This window comes from Phaethon aethereus (genome assembly GCF_964289735.1).
Source record: "Phaethon aethereus genome assembly, chromosome: 5".
Lineage (NCBI taxonomy): Eukaryota > Metazoa > Chordata > Aves > Phaethontiformes > Phaethontidae > Phaethon > Phaethon aethereus.
Window position 1 is genome coordinate 65,060,411 of NC_138579.1, and position 26,391 is coordinate 65,086,801.

Below are 26,391 nucleotides of genomic sequence, written 5' to 3' on the forward strand. Positions count from 1 at the left end.
ACTTTAACCGGAAATTTAAAGAACATTTCATATAATGAAAAATTAGACTCTGGAATAGCTGGAGCACTGCATATAGAACTCCTAATTACTTTTAAGATAGAGCATAGTGAAGGAGATTAAATTATGCAGCGGCTTGTAATACCAGGCAATTGGATTCAATGATCTAGAAGTCTCTTACAGCATGTTTATATTTGAACAGCTATGGTAATTCTCCATTGTAAAGTTCACCCCGAAAATGTTTACTTAAACTTATCAAGACATATACACGTGACACTTTTTACATGTGTATAAACAAACTCCAACCTTGGAATAACATACCCCTTAGGTATATAAATGATTCATTGTATTTTTAGAAAAACCTAAACTGTACGCATAAATACAACATTGGCACTGAAAAGGCTTCTTAATTTTTCCCAAAGCGATTGCTGTGGATTTTTGAATCAAATCTAACAATGGTATTGACTGGAAACTTCTATTTCCTGATAGCAAACTCGAAAAAGACACTGCTCTCAGATGAAATGTTTTTTAGCTTTTTTAAATTCAGGAGGAGAGAAAGCAACTCCCAAGCCCTTTCGCTGCTACAAAAGGATGATTAGGATTCCAAGGTCAACAACTGTTGATCATTACTGAAGGAAAAGTTCAGTATCTGTTTTTCCATAGAGAGCGATAATATAGTCTAACGGCATTAACTTAATAATAAAAGGAGAGTGCTGCAATACTAAAAGAAAAAAAACCCACCAAAAAAACAAACTAAAACACAAAAAAACCCCAAACCAAAACCAACTTACTCCAGCAGTATTTCAGCTCTATTTCTTTCCAAGCAGAATAAAGGAGAATTGGCTTATCTGAAAAGAACATTTTAATGTTCTGCTCCATGGCTTGGTACTTTCTAGGCTGTATTTCTTTATGTTTATGAGCAGTTTTCCATCTGTTTGGCATAGCAGCTGATTCCTCAGTTAGACTAGTACTTTCTTTTGTATTACCAGCTTTATCAGAGGTTAAGATCTTGTAAGTAGAATAATTACTGGTAACTTGCACATGAAGATGAACATCCTTTTAGATGCTAGAAAATACACAGTAACATGATCTTGGCAGGCTTCAGAAGACAAGTACAGTCTACTTAAGTATTTATTTAAACCGATGTTCTCCAAAATTGGAATTATGCAAGAATCCATTTGATCCATAAATGTTCAGACCGGTACAGAGAATTTTTTTTTGGGGTGTCATCTTTTTACCTGAGAACCACAGAATCAGACAATAATTTGTCAAAAGGTCTTCTAGTCCAACCCCTTGCTCAACGCAGGTCTAATTACATGGGGTTGCTCAAGGCCAGGTCCAGCTGAGCTTTGAACACCTCCAAAGACAGAGATTCCACAAGCTCTCCAGGCACCCTGTTCCAGTAGCACCACCCCTGTGGCAATTTGCCCCCCCTCAACATCTAATTGGAATTTCCTGCCTTTTAACTTGTGTCCCTGAAACTCCAAAGGACTCCAGCTATATGGCAGCCCTTCAGGCAGGTGAAAAGCTCTAATGGAAATTATTCATAGAGTTGGGTAAAGGGTTTTAAATTATTTAAGTCTTCAAGAACACTATAGCTCACTAATCCTGTTTTTAATTTTTTTCCAGAATTATAAAGATAAACTTGAAATTAAGATAAAGCAACAGTGTATTTAGTTCAATTACAAAACAAGTGTAGTTGGACACACCTCTGGAACATTAATCCTTGGTTGTGTTGTGCCAGAGAAAGTGAAACAATTAGTCCTGAATCATTTACATATTTACTTCAGGCAGGTTCATTTTCCATATCAGGGTATTAATATAAGACTCACAGTTTTTGATGGTGGATTCTTGGCAGGATATAAAATAATCGCTCATCATTACCTGATGACATGAAAAATTTAAGTCTCACACTGTAAACAGAAGCTAGTTTACAGCTTGGTGTTTTTGCACATCCTCAAAATAACTGATTTTTCAGTTACGATACAGTTTCTCGTTGGAAGTGTCAGTAAATGGAGTTTCATTGCTCTTCATTTGTTATAATACGCTTTCAGCAGAAACAATTCATCACTGAGTGGAATAATCCTCACTGGAAGAAAGTCTCATTTTTGTTACTATACAAATATATTTGTGTTCCTTTTCACGAGCTGGACTATTGACATCAACATAAATACAAATACCAGCACTTCAAGTGAAAAACATACTGGTTTATTTTCTCTTTGCCATGGCAAAACCATGGGTTATCTGTTACATTCCTCAAAAGACACTAGATGGCTCCACTGGTGTTCCTACAACGTGCTCTGGCAATGTTTCAAATCTCTCGTGGAAAATACTAAAGAAATACCCTGCTATTTCATTTCAGCAGTGAAATGTATTATCTAGAGTATACTCTAGATATGGTGGCATACCATAACACTTAAGTATAACTTCATTTGAAAAATTTCTATAAAACAAACCTAAAGGACACAGTTTCCAATATCAAAATATCAAATAAAATTGAACTGAATTCAATAGAACCATCCAGCAGAACTCATTAACCTTAGGATAAGTATACCTCTGGTTTTACTCCACAAAACACTGCCATGAACTTGGCACAGCAAATTCCATCCCCACCATATACCTCCTGCAATACCAATGACTTTTGTGTTATATTCACAGTATGGTTATTAGATTTGTTACAAAGCATATAGCCCAGTTTGATTTATAAAAGTAATCCTCAAGTGATCCAAGAGCTATTGTTCTGTCTTACAAAAGAATCCAGAAACTATTGTCCAAAGAACTTCCTCTGTGAGGATGAGCGCTCAACATTCATGCATTTGGACCAATTTCTCCATGCAGAGCAGTTCTGACATCATGCTGCTTTTGTCCATAAAACCAGTGAGTTATCTGATACAGAAATTAATGAATAAAACGTTATGGAAGATGTTATCTGCTGAAAAGATGATCAGAGATCATCTCATAAAAGATGGGGATAAAAGACATGTTCATATATTATATTGTTACAGTTAATTTGCATCATTCTTCTTACAAAGGAGGAGCTGAGCAAATTAGTTCAGGGAATGGATTAAATCATGTCAAAAATATTTTGAGGTCTTCTCAAAATACATTCTTCACCATTTATCTTTACTTCTTGTTTATCTGATACCACCTCTTTGTGGTACCACTGACAAACACTACTAAGGGCTTTTCCTTGGCACAGGAAAGACATGGACATGTTGGAGCGGGCCACAAACGCAATCAGAGGGCTGGAACACCTCTCCTATGAGGACAGGTGAGAGAGTTGGGGTTGTTCAGCCTGGAGAAGAGAAAGCTCCAGGGAGACCTGATTGCAGCCTGCCAGGACTTAAAGGGGCCTATAAGAAAGATGAGGACAGACTTTTTAGCAGGGCCTGTAGCGATAGGACAAGGGGTAACGGTTTTAAACTAAAAGAGGGTACGTTTAGACTGGATATAAGGAAGAAATGTTTCACAATGAGGGTGGTGAACTACTGGCACAGGTTGCCCAGAGAGGTGGTAGATGCCCCATCCCTGGAAACATTCCAGGTCAGGTTGGACGGGGCTCTGAGCAACCTGCTCTAGTTGAAGATGTCCCTGGTCACTGCAGGGGGGTTGGACTAGATGACCTGTAAATGTCCATTCCAACCCAAACTGTTCTATGATTCTATAAGGTCTTGTCTAAAGTGAACAGTAGAATGACATTCTGCACAGTAAGAGTCTGGCATGTCTTTTTTTATATATATATATATTTTTTTTTTTTTTGTCTTCTTCACACTATATTAACTGATAAATTTTTGTGATAGACAAACAGTTTTCTGAAGTGAGAAGATTTCTGCTGATGATCCTGAGGACCTGAACCAGGTCTCTGTTATAGCTGTGAAGCTGTAACTCCAAGACCCCTTGTCAGAAGCATATGTGTACCGCAGTGATACACTAGTATTTTAGATAGGATAGAAGTGAGCCTTCCGATCACCCTCCCTTACTGCACTTTGGTTTATACCAGAATGCTTCAGTGCACATAATCCAAATTCCTGCCCAAAGAATCTAAATATGAAGATGAGTGTTTAATGTGCTCTAAGCACTAAGGGACATTCAGTTCTAAGGATAAGAGTATTCCACAGCAAAAATTGCAAAACAAAGTACAGCTGTCAGGTCAAAAGCACCACCACTCCTGTTGCATCATGGCTAATACAGGCATGGCTTATAACTATGGATCTGGGAATTCAGGTGAAGGATTCCATCATCATATAGGCTTATGTTTCCAGGCAGTACCTGGCTGACTGTACAAAACACCTTGAAAATATAAGATTGGAAAAATAGAATAGAATAACTTTCAGTTGGAAGGGACCTACTATGATCACCTGAGTCCAACTGCCTGACCTCTTCAGGGCTGGCCAAAAGTTAAAGCATGTAATTAAGGGCATTATCCAAATGCCTCTTAAACACTGACACTCTTGAACATTGACCACCTCTCTTTTGAGGCTACTGAAGAACAAATATATAAGGACAAAAAAAAAAAGTCTACGTATGAATTTTGCAAGCAAGTCACATGAAGCCCATATTTTGGTTAAGAGAAATAATTTCTCTTTCTCCTCTTCCCCCCCGCCCCCAAATGTTGTGGATTGTGGGTAGTGAGTATAGAGCACAGTTAGTGCTAGACCTTGACTGTTCAACATAACATCACAGCAAACTAGGAAGTTATGGTGGAAATTTTTGTAGCTTAAAAAGCATCAAACCAGCAATCATAAACAGCCTGTAGCCAAACTGGATGGTAACCCAAAAGGATTTTTTTCAGGCACCAATCCTGGGCCTGGTACAAGTCATTCTTTTCTATCCTGATGGAACAGTAATATTTTTTTTTATAGTTTGAGATGGCTCTGAGCTGAAAAACTATGGATGGCAAGAAAAAAAAAAACCCAAAACCAAAAACACCACACAAAAATTGGAGAACTACATTGTTCAACGAAGTACCCTACATTAGAAGATGATGCTCTTAAGAAAAAAGGCAAATATTTTCACAGCATAATTAGCAAAAGTCTGATAAACAAAATCAAGAGTCAATTATTCCATGTGACACAGAACTAATTAGGTCTCACCTGAAGTACTGGGCCAAGTTTTACAGACAGTGTTTAAAAAAAAAAGTTGTCAACAACCTGAAAGAGATCCAGGGACCAACAGAAACAATGGTTAGAAAACATGACTCATACAGAAACACTGAATGTTGTGCTTTGTTTTGTTTTTCTTTCTGGATAGAAGAAGGCTGGAGAGGATCAGGATGCTTATCTGTATAAGAAATCATTAAAAAGACATCAGTATTCAGTCATTCTGCATGCCAAGCGAGAGCAAGTCAAGGAGTACTTGGCTAAAGTGGCAGCAAAGCAGCTCTGAACTAGACATTAGGAGAAATTCTTTATGTATAAACCACGCAAAATCACTAAGACGGATTATTTATGTAATTCCTCTTACTTATGAAGGTTTCTCAGAACAGGAAAGGAAAACACTGTTTAGGAATTCCATAATTATATTTGATTTTGCTTTAGATCAAGAAAAATCAATGAGGTAATTTCTTGACATTGTTTAAAACCCATGTTTCTAACATCCACAATTTATTTTCTTTGAATTTCTTTTTAGAAATCATTCAGGGATGAAGTTGTTTCATTCCTACGTTTGCTCAGGAAATCTGCCGTTTAAATTTAAAGTTGGTAACATCTGATTTCACGTCTTAGAAAAAGAGACTGATCAAATTTTTGTCTATATCATTCCATTTTCTCTCCTGTCTTATTTTCTGATACTTCTAAGACTGCATCGGGAGTTCTTTCTTTTATCACAGATTTATTCCTTTGTGCTAGAAATATAGGCAGAATAGCCCCCTTCATGCCCTCATCTCCTATCAGTAACCAGCCTCGCAAGTATGATTTCTGAAAGGTAGAGATTATAGTTCCTAGCCTTTTCCCTCGTTATTAGTAAGGTGGCATTCTGCATTGATAAGCTAGATTTTGGATATATAGAAAACTTCCTGCTTGAGTCTGCAAGTGTCATCTTTGACTCTCCTTCCTTAGTATCACGAATGCCAAAGTATCCTTCATCCCCCTAATAAACTGCCGTTTATATAAAACATATGTAAAAACCTCCTTAGAAAAATTACAAGAAGCATGTAGATTATTATCTGTATTCTTTTTTAAAAGAGTATAACATAAAGAACCCACATTTCTTTTTTTGTGTGTTATAATACATATTGCAAGACTGCTTCCTGAGAACCATAAGTCACTACCCACAGGACTGAAATCATCCTTGTTTCCTTTCCCATGTGCATGAAAAGTGCATAGGATTTTTTTCAGAGAATCTTGGCTGGCCAAATATGACAGGAAATGTAACACAAGTAAGAAAATCTCTAGTGTAATCAGACATAGGCAACTATTGCCCATTTCAAACAAGAAACTGAAAATTTCAGCTCAAAGTTGAACACAGATGTTACCAAAAAGAAAAAAAAAAGGTGGGTAATTTCCAGGAGACTCCAGACTGCACAGAAAAGCTGAGTCTGAAGGGACCAACGTACGTTTAGAAGCTTTTTTTACTGATCGATTTCATGCTGAAGTGGACAGCGAGGTGTGAAGCCACACTGCTTCCCATGGCAACTGTAAGAGATGGCACATACACTTTTGCTGTAGAGCGAAAACTGAAGTGACATAAAAACGCACAATCATGCAAACAGATTTAGCCTCTAAATAAAAAAAAAACGAATCCGTCTTTCACTCAGTATTTCCACCTAGAACTAGATACCCTGAAAACATACCTTGAGGACTCCTCCAAGGCCGCTGCTTGGCTATCCTTGACTTCCCCAAAAACTTTAACTACTGTGTTGAATGGTCAATCAATATTTAAATTGTACTTTGCCATTTTTGCCTGTCACGTTCCACATTTATATCTCTTGCATTAATTTCACCTCTGACTCATGCCATTCCTCTTAAAAATGTCCTATCCCCTTCAATCATGAATTATTCAACTTACTTGGCCTTTTGGTATTTTTCTGACTCTCCGTTTTTCTCAGCAAATCTTGCATATAGTTCTTGTCTTTAGACTTGCTTTTTATCCTTCGATTGCTATATTTTGTCAGTTGTCCTCATGTTCCTGAATTTCCTGCTCTCTTCCATATTGCTGCTCCCCAAAGAATCAATGCAATCCTATTGGTATTCTCGAGACATTATAATTTCCATGCTCCCTGAACAATGAATGGGTGCTCACCACAGAAAGAATCACTTAAAAAGCTTTTCCTATTTTCTAGGGGAAAGCAGTCTTGTCTTTTCTTAGGATACTTATTGCTTGCTATTATTTCTCATTTATCAATGTATAATCCAAATAGTTATGAGCTGTGTTTCTTTTCCACTACACCAATACAGAGAGAGATCAAATTAAATATATTCATGTTCATTACAATCCTATTTAAGTGATATGAAATTACTAAAATGTCACAATTCTGCACAAACGAGCAGCACCCTCTGAAGCCTATTATACTTACATCACAGTTTTCCCAAACTGCAATTGAAGTCAGAAGGCTGAAACACTGAGTTGTAGATATGACTCAGTTCTTCACAAAAAGCTTTCCATTACAATCCATCACCAACTGGCCTTTAAATAAACAATCGCTTGTGTACTTTGCATCTCTAGTTTAATCCAGTTCCTGATGAAACGGTGGATGTTAAAAAAATTAAAACCCTCTGAAATTAATTTGTGGGCCATCACTGTTCTTCTGTTACACACTTTGCTCATTCCTGTGACAATAAGAAGAATATACTGCGTCTGAATTACAGATATTTAGTTATAAAGGTTAATGTAGCATATTGAAGGAGATGGATATTCTCAAGATTCATTTAAAAAGCTAGCTAAACGTACCTGATGTTTTTTCGGAAGGGAATGCTGAGAAAAAAGGAATTACAGCTACAGTGAAACTGTGCAACTACTGCCTGTATTATAACAACATCTGAGCAAGGAAATTACTGTTTTGGGCCTTACACAATTATATATTGTACATAAGGGCAGTTCCTGCACTGAAAATGTCTTCATTCAAGAACCTTATCTCAGGATTAAGTAAAAACTGTGTACCAGGGATATCCACACTGCAGCTACCTGAATTTTGCAGGTTGTAACAGCCTAAATATGAATTCATTTTGAACAGTTACTTCAGAACTTTTCAAAATGTTACTCTAATTTCCTTTTTTCACAGGAAGTTCTCCAGCAGATGATCTTTTCCCTGAATCTTGCATGTGCAGTAGCAAGCAAAAGTCCACAATCACTATTCAGATTTCAAAAAATGACTGTTCCATGTATTGCCCAGATATCTGTAAATTATTAGCACTCAGGAAAGGGCAGGAAAATATCTCATTGTAATTTAAAAGCTGTATTAACATTAGAGTGTAATACTTAAATTTGGGATTTAAAGTAGTTTTTCATCTTTCAAAATTAGTCAATCTTGTACTCACATTCACAGTTAGGCTTCTGTACAGAAATATCTGGCTAACAAATAGCTTCAAAATCTGCATATTCCAATGAAGAGAAAACTGTTAATGATCTCCCTTATGAAGCACGAAAGCATAAACAAGTGACCTGTCAACTATAAAATATCTTTTAAAAAAATATTGAAAGGATCACAGAGGAAAATGACAGTGGGTTTTGATGTTTCAGACCTCGAAGTGTGGGCTCTCATATGTCATGGCAGCATGTACACAGTTCAGAGCGAACATTCAGACAGATGCAAATAAAATGTGCACACAGAGGCAACCAACAAGGCCACTCTCACTTTCTGGAAGACTTGATGTCTCCTTCATACAGTTGCTTAGGCAATAAAATCCTTTCTCCTTCTTTAATGGCCTATTTGCTTTTCCCAGAGAAACTGGGAACATCTCATTCAGTTTGTCTTCTCTTCCAGAATCAAGCACAGATTTTCTCCTTTTTGTTTTAATGGTTCCCAAATCCCGTCATCTCTAAGGCAGTCTTTCCATTCAGTCCCTTGGGCAAACAAACTCCTTCTTTGTCAGTCCTCACAACTATATTTTTCTGCCCAGTACATTTCAACAATTTTCTCAGTCGCCACCCAGCAAGAAGAAAATGTTTGTCTCCGTTAACTTCATAAGGTCACTAACACCTCTGACATGCTGTGTCTGCTGTCAGATTCTGCAGTACCCAGAACACACACCCAAATTACAGGAGATAGCAGTGAGGGCTGTCAAAGATTCCACACGTGGCAAATACAAGAACTAGAAGCAGAATATCCAAAACTCTTCCTCCTCATGGCTGCCCAGGAGATGGTTGTTCACCTGGAATTACATGAAAACCATATTATAACTATATTACACATAAATGCAGATGCCCGATACTGTAAGATCAAGCAGCTTCTATTTACTTGGAACATTAGGATGGGGCTCCTAAAGTTAAGGAACTTGAGTTTGCAACCATGGCCATTTATGCAATATATTAAAGTTGCCCTGTTATAGAGATCAGAGACTTCAAGAGAAGCACTTGTGCAGGAAACAACCTACGACAAAAGCTGACAATACTTCCACTACTGATATAAAGAACACAAGATCATTAATAAATGCAGGAATGGAAAGAAAATCTTCTTAGATAAAGAGCATCCCCTTCAACGCAAATCTATAGCACACTGGTAAAACACCACGTACAAACAAGTGTTTTGTAACTTTTGCAGACAGGCAGCTCCAACTTCATGCACGAATACACAGTGCACATTACCAAGCCCCCAGGAGAAAATCACTGAGAACGACACAGAAGGGAAGCTGTCTGTTGTAGGTTCTGTGTGTACACGATGGCATTTCTTATTGCCAGAACACAGACAGGGACCCTCAACCAAGAGCCAGGATCACTATCAGATCCTACAGCACCCTCTGACGCAGCTGTTCCACCACACTCAGTGTACTGCATGCAAACGCTCTGAAGCCTAGGTGTTGCTGAAGTTGAAATTTTGGGGGAAAAAGCCGGCAACAGAAACCTCTACTGAAATTTCTCTACAGGACATTTGTTTTTGCCAAGCCCACCTCCCTCCGATTTTCCTCCACACCGCCTGTATCTCCCCAGTTCTCTCTACCTTAAGTCTCCAGACGCTTTCTACATCCTACCGAAGCGCCCAGACTGACCTGCGAGCATGACTCAGCTGTAATTACATTAAATTCTAATACAGGCTCACGCCTTTGACAAAGGCAGCCTAGCTTAACCCCTGCCTCTCAAATACACGTGTCCAGCAAGCAGGCAATTTGAGGTGTGGCTCAATGGCATGTTTTGGGAACTCTCAGTGCAATAATTCATATTTTTATGCTGGTGTTTTTGGAAAGCTACGTTTAGTAAGTTGTAAAAAAGATCTCTTCCCTTATTTCTATATTGAGAAAGAATCCTAATTGGCCAGAACCGGTCATAAAAATTTAACCATATTTCCAAAAACACGAGTGCCAAGGGGTAATGTATCGCTAATGGTTGCCAGTGGAATAAATAGCAGTTCTGACGTCAAAACTTTGTTACACTCCAATAACTGGCTCACTCGGGGTTTCAGGTACAGCAAGTTACATGTCAGTTTTAAATAAAGTTACAAAAATAGAATACATGGTGAACCATATTGTCACTATGCAACCCGAAACTACATGATTTATGTCTAATAAAATGTTAACAAAGGTGATGGCATAAAAATAGTATTTTCTACCTCATAATATCCTCTTTCTTGGATTTGAGAGAACAAAACAAGGCATATATTATTTCTCTTTCATTTTTCAAATTGTATGGCCAAAACCAGAGTAAGCAATATCAAGTGAAAGTGACATTTTTAAACATTTATAGTACCCTTAGCCAAAAGAGAGTCTAGTAAAATTCAAGCTGTAAAAATCCGCATTATGATAGATCTTTGATTCCCTCTTTAATAAACACATTAAGTAGCAAGTGGCTTTCCCTTGCCTTTCCATTCCTTCTTGAGAGCAACTATTTAACAAAATACTCTCTTCACATTTAATTTTGTAAAAGATGCAGACCATGGGACATGCTTGTGTAACTAACAGTTTATAGGTCCAGTGTTGCAGCCACTCAGATGACGGACAAAACTATGGAGCTTAATACTTGAATCTTGCCAATGCACAAACAGACGTTCAGCTGTGCAAACTATGGTTGCGTCCACAGGGAAGGGAATGGACAATGCTGTTAAGGTATCACACGAGGCTAGAGACAGAAAGACTGATCTGACAGCAGGTTCCCCAAACTGTTATCTGGGGTCCCACATAGATAAGCCTACACCATCCTGATCAAATTCTAGCATTAAACGTTACTAAGCTTTTTGTTTCTAAATCTTAAGCCTGACCATACAATCTTGTCAAAATATAACCATAAGTGATAACATTTTCCATTTCAGGATAGCTGAAATGCTGAGGGACTTTCACAAAAGAGATCACATCGGGTTGAAAAATGAGGTTAGAAGAAATATGCTGTTTTGCCGAAAATTTTATGATCATTTAATTGAGCACATCCAGCAGCTCCCAGTTCTGGAGCTGGAACTTGAAGTGTGATGACAGTGTGAGATGCAGCTGTGACGAGGATTCAGAAGGAGGTAAAAGCCGTCCATCAAATAAACTCTCTACCCCGTCACTTGGGTACAAAATGTACGTTCTCCCCAATATTGCTAAAGAGGAGACTGCAGGTTCTCTAAGCCTCGCCCTGAGATTTGTCTCTGGAGATGTGCTTTTCAAAGCCTGCCTCATCGGGCCATCCTCCTTTGGTCAGATTACAAACCTCTGAAAACTGCCATTTCCTAATTGCAGAGTTGTGGCTTACAAAGGGCTTAAGCTGGGGGAGGGGGTGGGAGGATTGATCTTCCCCAAGCAGACTCTGAACTGGAAGTAAAAAGGATTTTTCCTGCCATTACTCCTCACACGGGTCAGGGGTCCATGGTGCCACCCAAACGGAGTAAGGAGGCTGGTGCTTTTGAGCAGAAACTCCCCTGAAATGGTGCTTCCCCCTCTTCCCTTTAGCAGGCAGCTTGGGCAGAGCTTGTCAGCTGTTCATGTAGTCACTAATAAATCTCTTTCGCCTGAACAGCAAGCCTTGTTCATCTCCAATCATTTCTGTCTTGACCACCCTGTTTAAGTATTCCTGGGAGAACAGGCATTACTTCCATTTCAGAGATCAGAACGTGAGCCAAGTATTCTAAACATTTGTACCATGCTCTGCATGTCTGCAAATATACACAAAAACTTTTGTTCACAGTTAAAAAAAAAAAGCTCAAGATGTTGCTCCAGGAACACATGCAGCCAAAATAAATCCAGTTTGTCTGTAGCCCCTGTAGAGTTTACCAATCTTTTGTTATAAAGTGTAAGAAACCAAGTTTTAGACTCAGCATATGTGATCATTTGAATAGTAATTCAGATGATACTAAATAATAATTAAGAATTATAACAATGTTAGCATTTAACACCTATTCTTTCAAAAAGAAAAAGCATGAGGACAGCACCAATCTGAAGAAAAAAAAGTAACAGGGGAAAAAACCTGCCAAAAGAAATTCTTACATATTGATTAACATGAATACCCAAGGTGTGGCAAAAAAATAGCTCACTACATATACTTCAACATTTTCATTGCTGAGTTGTCTACTCCATTTTCAGTACTTGATCCTGAATGCAAGAAAGGTACTGGGAGCAAAAACTATCTACAAGTACCTTTTAAATAGTAAATTACACCCTATTTATATATTGCAGGCATGTTTTTTTTCAGCTGCAAAACAGCCCTAATTTTCCAGTAGGTTTTTCCCTCCAGTGAGTAGCAGCAAACACTAAAAAGAAAAAAAGAACAAAAAGCAACAACTGCCCTTTCAAAGTACAATGGACCACGAACACTTAAATTTCTTTTGTAAAGATAGGGCAGCTTTTCATCCTTTCAATAAAGGTGACTTTTTTACTTGCCATATCCATTTAAATTGCAGCGAAAGTAACTTTCTAATTCTGACACTGCAGAATCACCACATTTTAAACACAGCGCTGTTCAAAAACACAGACGTAGTTCTGTGTGTTTTGCTTTAGCTTTTTTCCCCCTCTCCCTAATACCAGCTGGTGCACTTATCTAGGGTGGCAACAGGAAATTCATCTCAAGAGGGAACAAGTGTTTCAGCCACAGGTTTTTATGAAGAACAAACAGCCTGAGTGGCAATAGGACCATCTAAGACTGAGCTTGCTGGGGGCAATGGAGAAGCAATGCACATTTGCTGGCTTGGCTATGTCCTCATTTTTATCAGTATCTCTAACCTCACGCTGCATTGAGATTTCTCTCTCTTGTCTTTCCACTGGGGAAATACAAGTTTAAAACCTTTCTTTTATAGGATGGAAGTGGCAAAATACCCCATCACTATGAACAACATGCCAAATTCTTCATTTGCTTAAAACCATTAAACAATTACCATCGAAGAGGGCAGAGGAAAGAGCTCTAGAGCAGTACATGGGCAGGAAAGGCGTTGGTCCCCGTAGCCTTGATGGCTTCCCTCCTTACGAAGTTCTGAGTGAGCAGCTCTACACGGTGCACATCCTTCTGCTGCCCAGTTACTTACATCTTTTATGCCATCGCGTGATGCTGCCTTGCCATCATCTGATGTAGCCCAGCAAGGAAGCCACACTTCCACTTCTTGCAAACACCACGTGACTCAAGACTCAGAGTTCGGCAATTTCAGTCAATTCTTTCAACTCTCCCTGGGTACTTTCCAAGAAAAGCTAAAGAAAGTGTGTAGCAACCTGGGACAATCCTTGATTCATTAGCGCAAGGCAAACACTCAATCCAAAATAAAAGCATATGTTAAAAATCTAGATGACTCCACAAATCAGACGATAAACCAAAATAAGCAGTATAAAAGTTGACACAGCAACATGCCGAACTAAGAGACATTCCCTCACCAAGGTGCTCCACCTTACTCAATTCAAGCAAAGACTTTATGCAACTAGTGCATCTTCTGCTCAGCACATAAACTTCTTCAAAATAAGGCAGACTTATTTTGAATATATTAAATAAGAAAACCTTCCCAGTAGTGTCTATAGGGGGTTGTAAGATTCAGTGGACAACCCTCAGACATTTCCAACTTTTCCACATGGTACATGCTTAGCCTTCTACCACAAATATAAGTTCTTTCACTTCGGATAGTGGGTCATATCAGATGTATAATCACTTTTAACTATAATTAGCAACTATAGTACCGTTTTTATGGATGGGAGGCATTCCTCCTATCATTTCCTTTCTCTTTAATGGAACTTTAAATGTAAGCTAACATCAGAGGTGCCAATCACATAATTTTCAAAAAGAAATAAAAAATGTCATCTATCATTTTTGAGACTTTCACTTTGCTTTTAAAGTTCTTAATTTTTAGTACTTACAATACGTAGGAATAATTTTAATTTTGTTTTATTTTTTAAAATTTTAAATCTAAGAATTTTCCCCAAATAGGAGAAAAAAAATATTCATTTTGTTAAGAAGGCATCAACATTCCACTGTATTATTTTATCACGTTAGCTTTAAGACAAAAGTTCTTATATTTTACAAAGTACATCCTGCATCAAGAATTACCCTGATGTTTCTAATAATTTTTTCAAGTAAATAAAATACCCTTCGAAGAACATATTGAGCAAGTTTTCAATACATCATCACAGTCTTGCTATCAACGCAGACATGTAATTATAAATGTATTCTAATTTTAAAAGTAAAACAGAATAGAGAGGTACAAAACCTTGCATATATATTTTAGAGGCCCTATTTTTACGATGAAATACAAAAACACACTTTCCTATACTCACAAGTATCAGAGTACTGACAATATATAAAGAAAATGAAGTATTGCCCACATCTTCAGAATAGAGCATGACCATCATTAGCCCATGGAAGTTCATATGCTCAATTCCAGCAGTTTGCTCAAGTTTTTTTTCAAGGTCATAATCCCCAAAAATTCTTTACAACTTTTATGTAACAGCTTCTAACAGTACACAAAGAGAGGGAGAAAAATGTGTGACCCAACTGTAAGTACGATGCAGGCAAGAAAGTACCAAATAGAAAGGGTAATATACCGATCTCTTGCTTCCTCTCTGGGGAGGAAACAGATTTAAGGAGATGGGGGCATAAAAAGTTAACTTGAAGAGTTTTAAAGGATTGCTTCTAAAATTAACAATGAATTTAAATCCATGTCTGTCCAGGCAACCTATTCCATGTTTCAATGTTTTAGTTTCTATTTTGGTCTATATGTCATGCTCTGAGCAAAAATAACATTACAATCTTCAATAAATGATTATACGGTAATTATTTTCCCAAGTATAGAATTGATAAAGTTTTAGTACTGCATCTTCAGAAGACTTTAAAGAGAAAAATAAATGAAAGACAGTATCTACAGCATGCAAAGTGTTTTTAAAATTAAGAAACATGAGGAAAAACAGAGAAAGTTACTTTTTTCTTCTTTACCACTCTGAATGCCAGTACTCAGGCACAAAGAATAATGAGCAATTCCTTATAATGCAAACAGGTAGATCAGAACTTGGTGAAGAAATGAAGACTCAGTAGCACCCTCTCTCATTGCACTGTTTTCATGGTTCATACAGAAAGGACAAAAAACTTGCAACAACAAATTGAAACATCAAGTTTAAAGAAAACTGAGCAAGGTTAACTTCAGATTCAGATGAAGTAGTCAAGTGGCTAGACTCCAAAGACAGATTAAGTACTCAGCCAATGAAGGAAGATCTTGATTGATAAGTTTAACATAAAATTCATTTTTCTGTATCATGTTTTTCCTCTGTAATTGCTTGTGTGGATGGAAGTCTCTACTATACCCTAATTTTCTAAGATGTAATTTTCTTAGGTAGGTGAAGTCTAGCTGTTCCATTTCTAAGTGGCAACCCTAAGTGTCTTGCAATTCTTTTCAGAGCAACACACTCCCTACACAAGTTCAGGCCCTCAGGGTCTGAAAGTCTAATTTGAGTCTGCTAATGTGAGCACTGGGATGTGGAATGAATGCTTTCTTCGCAAGCAAGAGGAAAACTGGGGAAGAGGCTCTTGGTTTGTTTAACCTGAAAGACTGCTAAAACTCTTGAACAAAAGCCATGATTGAGAACTATATTGTTCTTCTGCAAAATAGCCTGATAAAGGTGTGATTTTGTTTGTGCTGTAGATCAATGCCTGATTCTGGTATAAATTCCTCTAGGATGACTGAAACCACATAAATACACAGTAATAAGCCCATGTTGAATGCTCCTTTGTCAACCTCCAACAAACGTAAAGTGCAACAGAATACCCTGCTACACAAGTTTATCTGTGAGGAATAAAGCCAACAGAACAACAAAAGCTCCTAGAACAAACTGCTGGAAAGATTCATTTTATAATTATGACCCATAGCATAAGCAAAGAACAGACCAAACCTTGCGACCAAAGTCCCTCCTGTTGACTTCTCAAACTGAAACAGGTGAGCCAATCTAGCAAAGAGAAACCCCTTTTACCCCTAACTATATTCAGCTTTTTTGTATGACACCAGAACGTAGCTTTGCTTTGCTACACATTCACTTAACACAAAAACAAATTGTTCAGTATAGTGAAGATATACAATTTGAAATCTATTTTTACTAGAAAATCACATCATGTATCATCATGATATATTCAGAAGATGGCACGACATGATCATATAAACTGCATACCCAAACTCTTCTAAGTGCTAATTGTAGCATGCAAATTTTAATAGACATTTTTAATTTATTTAGTGTACTGCACAGCTTGCACCACGTTAACAATTTATGTACCTTGTATTTGAGTCACAAGAGCAATTTTAGAAAAACAATAATTGCAAACAGAGGACATAGTTTCAGCTATAGTTTCAGCTTCTTTCTGTCCCTCAACTAAAAACAAAAACAAAATACCTACTGGTTTAGCATTTAAATCATCCAGTCTTGCAATAACTGTATAGCCTTCAAAGACCTTTAAAATTAATCAGAAATAGAATATCCATTTACAGAAAAAAGTAAATCACAGTAACGTCAGCCTAGTTTAGAAATAACGACAGTTGTCATTTTGACCCATAGGCTCTCCAATGGTTAGTTCAAGAATATTAAGACTTTCACACCATTACGTGTATCTCCCAAAGCAATGGAAATTCAAATAGCTCACAGAACAGTGGATCGAAGCTCACGTACGTGAAAACCCACCCTTATAAAAGGCTGGTGATACACTTACAAGTCACCTACACTAAGTCTAAACTTTCAGCAGAAAAGACTTAAGCATTATAAGAGCCTGTAGAAGCAGAGGAGTAAACTCAGTACCAACTGCAGAAATCAATATTTGTAATCAATTTGTGTAAGTACTACTATATGAAATCTGTGAGGAAAAACTTTGAGTGAGAAAGGAAAGTTTGTCAGTTTCTTTCAGAACAACAGGAATTGCCTATGTACAAGTGAATGTAATCACGTACCCTGGAGGGGGTGTGTGGTTAAAAAAAAATGAAAATATATGCCATAATTTCACATTCAACAAAGTTTTGTCTCTTTAGAAGGCACTAGCAATCATTAGCAAAATGTTTGTAAAAGATTTAATCTTATCTGTAAGGATTCTGAGGTTTAAAAGGAATGTAAGTACACAGGAAACCACATTCTTTAGACAGAAACCTTCAACATGGTCATGGAAATGGTTGGCTTTGGTGTTCTTCTAGTTTTGCAATATTTGAAGATATAATGCCTTCCTGCTCTACTGACAACCTCCGAAGAGACTTACAAATAACAGGGGAAAAAAACCCAACCAACCAAAAAAAAATATTAAGACTGATAGCCACTTGAGTGAAAGTTCTTGAGAAAAAGCCATACAACAACATTTGATAAATTGAGTAATCACTGCATTAAATATGAAGAGGAAAGTTTAGATTCTACATAAAATTACAACAGAAAAATCATTATTTGAATTGGTTCTTTCTATTCCTTACAATAAAACAAATCTTTATAGTATCAAGTAGAACCAATAAAATAATGCTTATTTTGACTTCTGTAATTTATTTTCTTTGTTCATCAGCATCAATTGCACTACAGGCTCCTGCTGTTTATTGTCCTGGTCGATTTTAAGCCCTTAGGTGACTTGTTAGCAAATGATTTGGAAATAAAAAGTGACGCAAAAAAACTGCGTAAATCCTTATTAATCGTTAACTCACTCTTACCTTCAAGCCACCCACCGTACCTCTTAAAGTTGATTATGGGACAGAAAGACGTCAGAAAGCCAAAACACTGAGAACATTCTGGTTCTAGTTAAAGGGTGCACATTTTTTCATATAAAGCTCTATTGAAATTGTCATTCAAGCTTAAAATACTCAAAGAGGTTGACTAAAGCACTTTAGAGATGTGTTAAACCTGTACCAGGTTGTGACCGAATTGGTCATTGCAACAGGGAAGAACAAACAAAATATCTTTGAAAAGATTTTTTTTTTTCTTCAATTAAAAAAAAAACAAACAAACATCACTAGTTTAAGAACTACCTTCCTCATCCTGAATATTGTTGACTTTGGGTATGGCCTAAACCAATCAAGGTCTGCTTTGCTTTTGTTCTTGTAATCATGTAAATCTAATATAAAGTGTAAAAATCTAGCCCGTTTTACCTACACAGAATATCTTCCAAGACCACAAGCTACCTTAGAAATCACTTCCGAATGCAGCAATGCTTACTAAGAAGCACTGACCTTTGAACCACAATTTTTTGTCTCCAAATCTTATCATAGGTCGTAAAGACAGTACCAAGCGACCATTCATTTGCATTTTTACTTTTACACAGAAACGTAAAAAATCCAAACAAAACCAAAACAAACCCAAACCTCAAAGAGAAAAACTCTCAGAATTTACCATTTGAAAAAATAATTTTCAACTAAAACCTCATAAAGTTGTTTAATATTTACAGCATACATTTGTGCTTTTTAAAAAGAGGGACTTATGAATAACACCTTCAAGTCAGTGATAATGACTTGAGGATTTGCCAGCATTTAAGATCACAATACAGCCAATATTTTTCAAAAAAAAAAATAGAAGAATTCAGCTGAGTCCAACACACTTGCTGTCCAACAATGCTTGCTGTTGAGCTTAAGCAAAGTTGTCAATGACACAGTTGACTTAAGTTAATCTCAAGAGATCATTTTAGTAATTGATATGTTATGCAGGTTAAAGTGTTTCTCCTCTGCAATTGCTTTTTAAGATAAAAATATAAGTTACAACTCATTTGTTGAAGGCAATTTAAACTTTACAGTACTAAGAGTATTAGAAATTACATTCATTCTATAAATGAAAAATGGAATTAAACTCTTAATGACATTTATCAGAAATGGTCTTCCACATATTTATTAAGATACTATCTGCATCCTCACATTTAACTGCTTTCTGGGAATCTGTATTCTTACAATAAATTTTTCTGTAAGGATAAGAAAAAAAAAAAGACTAGAACAAACATAGAAATAGATGAAAATTGGACAAAGGCTGGCTGTTTATGTAGTAAGAACGTTCTGGGCCAGTTTCACATAGTGTCAAGAACAATACTTGTAGTAAACTACACAATACCCATACTAACAAAAATATGGAATTGGTAAAAACCTTTTGGTATCAGAAGCCAGCATTCCAACAAGATTTGACTTCAGGTGGCTCAGCTCCTGAGACACCCTCAGACAGATTTTGGAGCAATGACAGCAAATGGGGTATTAACAGGTTATTTGTCATGGAAGGAATAAAACTGTCTAAAAATACTTTTTAACATTGACAGCCCAGGTCCTAGGCTAGACAGAGCCATTCTGCAGTGTAAGACTTTAGGCATAATTGCTGATGATCCTGATGGTAGTGATGAAGACAAGTAGCAGACTAGAAATCCCAGGATTCAGGAAAGCAGGAGGGCTTGGGAGGTCTCCAGGCACGCAAAGGAACTCAGGACAGTGGGTCAATTCCCACAAACAATCTCTGCACAGTGCAAGGGAACACATCCCCATCTAAGGGGGGAGAAGCCAAAAAAAAAAAAAAAAAAAAAAAAAAAAGGCAGCCACAGCAAGAGGCCAGCTTGGCTAAACAGGGAAATCCTGACAAAGCCTAAATGCCAGAAAAAGGAGGGCTAAGAAAGAGAAGGTGGACAAGCTACCATGGGAGTACAAAAGCAGAAATCCAGAGCTGGATTGCACTGAGCTGGAATTACGAACACCTAAATCTGTCTGAAGCTGAAACTGGGAAGAGATGTGTCACGAAGACATGGAAGACTGGAGAATGGCATAGGTGATATAGTCATAAATTTCACTGAAAAAGCAGAGGTAGTAAAAGCCTTTTATATCTAAAAGTGTTGAGAGAGCTGGCTGACGTTACCATGAAGCCACTCTATCAGCTTTAAGACACTGTGGAGATCAGGTCCCTGATGACTGGAAAAAGGTCAGTGCCATGACAGCTTCAAAAAACAGTCAGGAAGGATTGTCCAGAGAACTATAGGCAGGCAGGTCTCACCTTCGCCACTGGGGAAATTACACCGCAAGTCCTCATGGAAACCACTCCCCAGCACATGAAGAGCGAGATGAGAACAGCCCCCATAGATTTACTGAAGGCAAAACACTCTTGACCAACCTGATGCCAAGACAAAATAACTTCTCTGTGGATAACAGGTAAGCAGCAGATTTAATTTAATTTTAATACAGCTTTTGATCTTTTCCCTCTATTACCTCGGTAGCCAACATGAGAGGCAAAAACTGAATGTATGAGCAAAAAGCTGGATTCAAAGGCTATTGGTACAATGGGCCAACGCGTGACTTGCACCTGGAAGTCCAACGGGAGAGAAGAGCTTCCTTCCAGAGGGAAAGCCCTGTCAGGCCTGAGAGGGGGATGTAATTTTGAGTTGAAAACTAAAGTAGGGTTCAGTGATTAAAGTGTGTACACTACATATATGGCTGCAGAATGACTAAACACATTTTTATCCACCATAATTTTATTACATATTAATCTATTTCTAATAAACCTGTGACACTGACTCCAGATAGGCACACAAATATTGACACTTATTTCTGCAATTATGGTTAGAGAGAAGAAATGACAAGACATTTTTAGTTCTGCACACTTCTGCTTCTCAATGTTTAGTATCTTATTAACTATGAGAATTAAAAATGGAAACACATCCTTTTGAAAATAAGAAATTCCCCCGATTGTACAATAAGATTCAGATCTTGTTTCTAGCCTTAGTAAGATCAAGGTCTTAGAGCCATGAAATCATTGTACAGAAAAAGAAGTATAGAATTTAAAAAGTTTTTAAAATTCATTAGAATTTTGTTTTATTCATATTTCTTGCTGCAATGTGTCTGAATTTATAATAAACTAGTGTCTCAAGCAAGCAGCTATGAACAAGGACATCAAATTAACATCAAAAGCCTACAGCAGCTTCTTTTTCAGTCCATTTGTTATCTGCAAAATACCCAAAGAAACAGAATTCAAGGCTTCCATCAAGTACGGGACGGTGCAAAAAAAGGAACAGATGAGACAAAGAATACCAGCATCTTCCATACCTGCTCCTTATTCTGCTAAATTGTCCACAAACCTGTAGTATTCCGAATACCTGGGAACAGCAATATGGAAATTTCCTACTGTAAGAATGACGTGAGGGGTCTTATCTACTTTGTACTACAAAACAAATGGTAAAAACAGTTTGAAGACCGGTCAACAGTTTTCTGACTGGTCATATAATTTCTCATTATTACCAGTCATTTTAGTTATTACTATTGTTAGCCTAGTAATTCTATTTATGGGGTCCCTCTCATTACCACGATAAAGAATACCACACTATCATTAACCTTCATACTCTGGCTTTCGTTAACTGTTGGTTTTGACACATATAACAGATTCATCTCGGAAACAGTATTCTCTGCATAAGAAGAAAATGTCATGTTATATACACAATTTTTTCTTAGCCTGAACTAAGAAGTTGCCCTTTATACTCTTGGAGCTGGTAACCATGATGCTCCTCAAATTCCCTCTACATGAACTGAGCTTTGCTGCAGCAAAAAGTTTCACAAAGTAACATCACTGATTATTCAAAAAGGGCACATGGTTTTGGTCCTGCTGGTTGGAAAAATAACAAACTGTACATCCAACTCTTGTGACACAGAATATTTTTGTTTCGTTTTGGTTTTTTAGAAGATGAAAAGGTACTAGTGTAATTTCATATATTATTAGTTCTTGGTTTAAATATTACTAAATAGAAGAAGGTTGTATCCTAATATTGGGCTCACCAAGGGCTAACATCCACTTCTTTTGACAAAGGCAGAAGTGGGAAGGGTTAAATTTGGGTAAGCGTGCTCTTCTGCTCCGTACTTGGTCACATGCCTCCACATTAACCTAGACTGTAGTGCAAGGAATCAAAACCCCTTCTGATGCTCAGTCAACTAAATGAGATTTTTGCCTCATTTTTTGCAGCAAATCACTCTCTTCATCAGGAACTGCTAGCAGTCATCAGTGAGATGAAGGAGGATGAGCTACTACCATAAACCGATGGAAAAATAGGACAACATGCAGCTCATGTCTTAGGACAGGGTGGGAAGAGACAATGCAGATGTGGATTAGGCCTTCCCTGGTGACAGAAAAGTTGGCTTTTTAACAGCTGCTTTCCCAGTTTCACAGGAAAGAGGTTCCTAGTTTCTTTCGAGAGGCAAAGGCGCAGGTTTTCAGGTCCCCATGTAACCATTGGAATAAAAAAAAAAAATTAAAAAATGGTGTTTTCCCAGAGATAAAAATGCAATGGCTTGGGGGAAGGGAGCGCTTCTTATCCTCCTCCTTCCCTTCCCAGCCTGCTTCAAACCAAGTGAGGGTGGTAGCAGTGGGCACAGATTACCTTGAAGATGAATGCCCCATCTGGATATCTGTATCAGAAAGAATTTGATGCTGTTTTCCTGGCTCATATTTAAAAATTTGGTTCAGCAGCCTCTAACTTCTCATAAGCAGTGTAAGACTGTATAGTAAACAATAGCAATATTACAGATTGTTTCTGCTGTTGAGACGTGACATTTGTATTATTTCTTATAAATCTGTGTGCATCAAGAGTTAAGGGCACTTACTAGTCAATATTGGTCTCAAACACTTGCACCATTCAGTGGTGACATGGCCACAGGTAACTTCCATTTCAAGATACATGTTTTCTCCACCGAGGTTTTTCACAGAAATTCTCCAAAATATCTCTATCCAAGTCTTTGCTTCCTGATCAAGATAAGTTGCTGTATTTTTCAGGCATCCAAATACAAAGCCAGCAACTAACTGTCTGATTTTACTTTCAGTCCTTTGAATATTCTGCACAACACTTGGCACAGCTGAGTCACAAAGGCCAAAATCAAATTAAAATGCAAATGATGTTTATTATTATGACAAGAAAGAACCATAATTATGTAGTCAAACTCAAAGTAATTCATTTTTATGGTCTATGTCACTTACATGCATAATCCTAATGTATCTAAGATAAGAATAACAGTATTTGAAGTACAATGACTCAATGAGAAAAATAATCTGAACTCCAAATAACTTCTCTATACATTTGTGTATTTCTTAAAGTGTGAAGCTTAGTACTGATACAAAAATGTGTTGACAAATATTTTCAATTAGTTACGCATTTTCCTTTTTATCAAATTTGAAGAAATAAAATTATGAATCAGAGACTATCAGCTTTTTTTTTTAGTTAGTAAACAACATGTTTAGCTTAAATACTAATCAGTTTTGACCTTCTCTTAGTAAGTTACAAGCACCTTTTTGTCCATACATTTAGATCATCTCCACCTTCATATGAAAATGCTGGAATCTTCTACTCTCAGAAATTATAATCTATATACTGATGAAATATACTTTTGCCTTTATTGTCTCCTACAAGGTGGAGTATTTCAATACAGGTTATGTCCCTTGTTTTGTGCAGAATATCTCAATGCTTCCTATTTTAAATGAGAAGAAAAATAAGCTAAATATACAGCTCTTGACAAATAGCAGGCTAAAATGCTGTTGCTGAGAAATAGGAAGATACCATCTTCTCAATAGGACAAAAAGATCTGTAGACAACTAGCTACCTGCTACAAAAAACTCCAGATTAGAACCTATGTTTTCTTCTCTTCCCTTCCTCCCTCTCATTGAAAACAGCGGAATCTTGAGTTTTGCTGTTATGAAAAAGTTAAAAAAAACTGAAGTGAGTATCAGTTTTCTTTATGAAATGCTAATTATTTTTGTAAACACCAAACTGGTTTGTTACTCTAATGAAAATATACCTGGAACTCAACTGTTTGGCTACAAAAAAAAAAAAGCTTTAAATGTTTGTAAAAGGTATTTCTAAATGTATTTTTGACACATACATTTTAAAATGGTTTTAATTAGAATTTAAGTTCAACAAACAGAAAATGTTTTACATGTATTTTAGTCATAAAATAATTACAAAAGTAATATAAAAGTATTTAAATTATCTAATCCTCTAGAAGAAACTTTCTCATTAAAAGTAAGATGATGGAAAACTGGCTGAAAGGAAAAGTCAATGTCTCCTTTATGGATCATGTAAGTTCAAAGATTATTTCAGCACCATAATTATTTACTTGAAAAAAATAAACACATTTGTTCCTTTTAGAAAAAAACCTAGAACCCAAATTAAGCTTCGTAGAACTGTCCTCAGAAACACTCTGCATGTAAGAGCTAAAACATTAAACTTTAAAGATGTTCTGAGCACTTTTATAGCACAGTGATATAAATGAATTTAAAAAAAAAAAAGAATATAATGGACATGTCTGAAACTACTGCTGGTTCAAGTAACACTTGGCACTGCATTCCATATGAGGTTGAGCTAGCAGGTATCTACAATGTTCTTAAAAATAAATTAAGGATCTGGACATTTGTATCGAAAAGAAATTCAAATCACCCACATTCAACCTGCAAAAGCAGAGTCCCCCCCTGTACGCCTTTGGATAAGGAGCCACTCAGCAGTAACTTTGAAGGAGTTGACAACAGGATGCAGATCTCTCAATTTTAATTTAAATTCTGTAAGCAATTTAAAACACTCACATGGGATATGACTCTAGGGGCCACCTTAGGATACTCACTACTGCCTGCTAGAGAATGGCGCTGCACAGTTAATGCTACAGCACTACAGCACAGTAAGATCAGAAAGTGAATGTATTTTAAAATCCTATTGTGCCTTAGAAAAATTCAACACCACCCACTCGCATCAGGTTACAATCTACAGTCTAATGCCACTGTATATATAGAGGCAGTATTTGGGCATAGCTACGTTCTTAAAAGACACCTTACTCCTTTAAGATGTAAACAGTGCAAATGAGGACTTCTCTTTTATGTAACCAGTATATGAAATTTAAACTCGGCTACTAATGTTGGAAACAGCCTGTAGCCATCCCACCTCAATGCATGAGCTAGGCAGACCTCGCAAGTTAAGTAAGAGTCAGGTCAGGACAGTATTTGGTTGCAACTGAGGCAGAAAAAATTAGAGCTCTGAAGTGATTTTTATAAATTTATAATGTTTAAATCCAGCAGATAGAGAGTTTTTCCCTGTCATTATTAAAATTCTGGTACGATACAGTGCTAAAAGGATTCTGTGACAGAGAGATATGAGATGTTGATACCACATTCATCAATTCATCGATCCTTGACATCCTATACCTTGAGCACAAAAAGCTCTGCTCCAAACGTACATATTAACCTCCTTCAGTCGATATAAAGTGCAATCTTTCCTGCCCTTGCTATGTAATGTAAGAGCTGTTTTCTGGCTTACATGCATACAACAGTTAACAACTCCCACCACTGGAACTGGATAGCAGTTTTAAGACCCACGCATGGGCAATCTTGGCACTAAAAAAATTCTTAGTTTAGGACCCCATTCATCCTTTCAGTTCTTTTCAGAAGAGCACTTTTGATGCTCACAGGATACTAGGAATTACATAGCACCTTCCTGTTTGAAACCATTATTTGTTACTGATCTCTATGGTTAACTGTAAAAATGTCTTACTAATTATAAAAATAATTCTTGTCTCTATCTTAGTTATAGAGATTTCTCAAATCAACTTTTTTCACAGTCACATTGCACTTGCTCTCTACAAAATCACATTTAACAGATTTTTTTCAAAAATAAATATATTAAATCATATTTTTATATTATAAAGTACTTTGTTTCTGCTATGCATTTTTACATTATAATTTGGTTTTCTCATCTTTTTGCTGTCGTCTGCCAATTAAAATACATAACGAGTTGATGGTAACTCTGGGGACAGTGGTGTGGGCACACAGGCACCTGCAGCTGCTCAGTGTGTATGTACATGCATAGAAATTGTTTTTAGTATACAAACAGATATAAATTTTTAGAAGTTTTACAAACTATTCATACAACAAATAAATTATTCTGCTA

General features: G+C 36.9%; 1 protein-coding gene across 1 annotated transcript in view; it reads right to left on the minus strand.

The window, feature by feature from the left end:
* The window catches only part of METTL15 (methyltransferase 15, mitochondrial 12S rRNA N4-cytidine), a gene marked incomplete at both ends in the record, with an annotated part of 96,572 nt that overhangs the window by 23,586 nt on the left and 46,595 nt on the right, over positions 1-26,391 (minus strand). Inside the window, one exon of the mRNA XM_082000193.1 lies at positions 7,885-7,908. Coding sequence (XP_081856319.1) covers positions 7,885-7,908 — 24 coding nt within the window. The remainder of the gene's footprint in view (positions 1-7,884; positions 7,909-26,391) is intronic.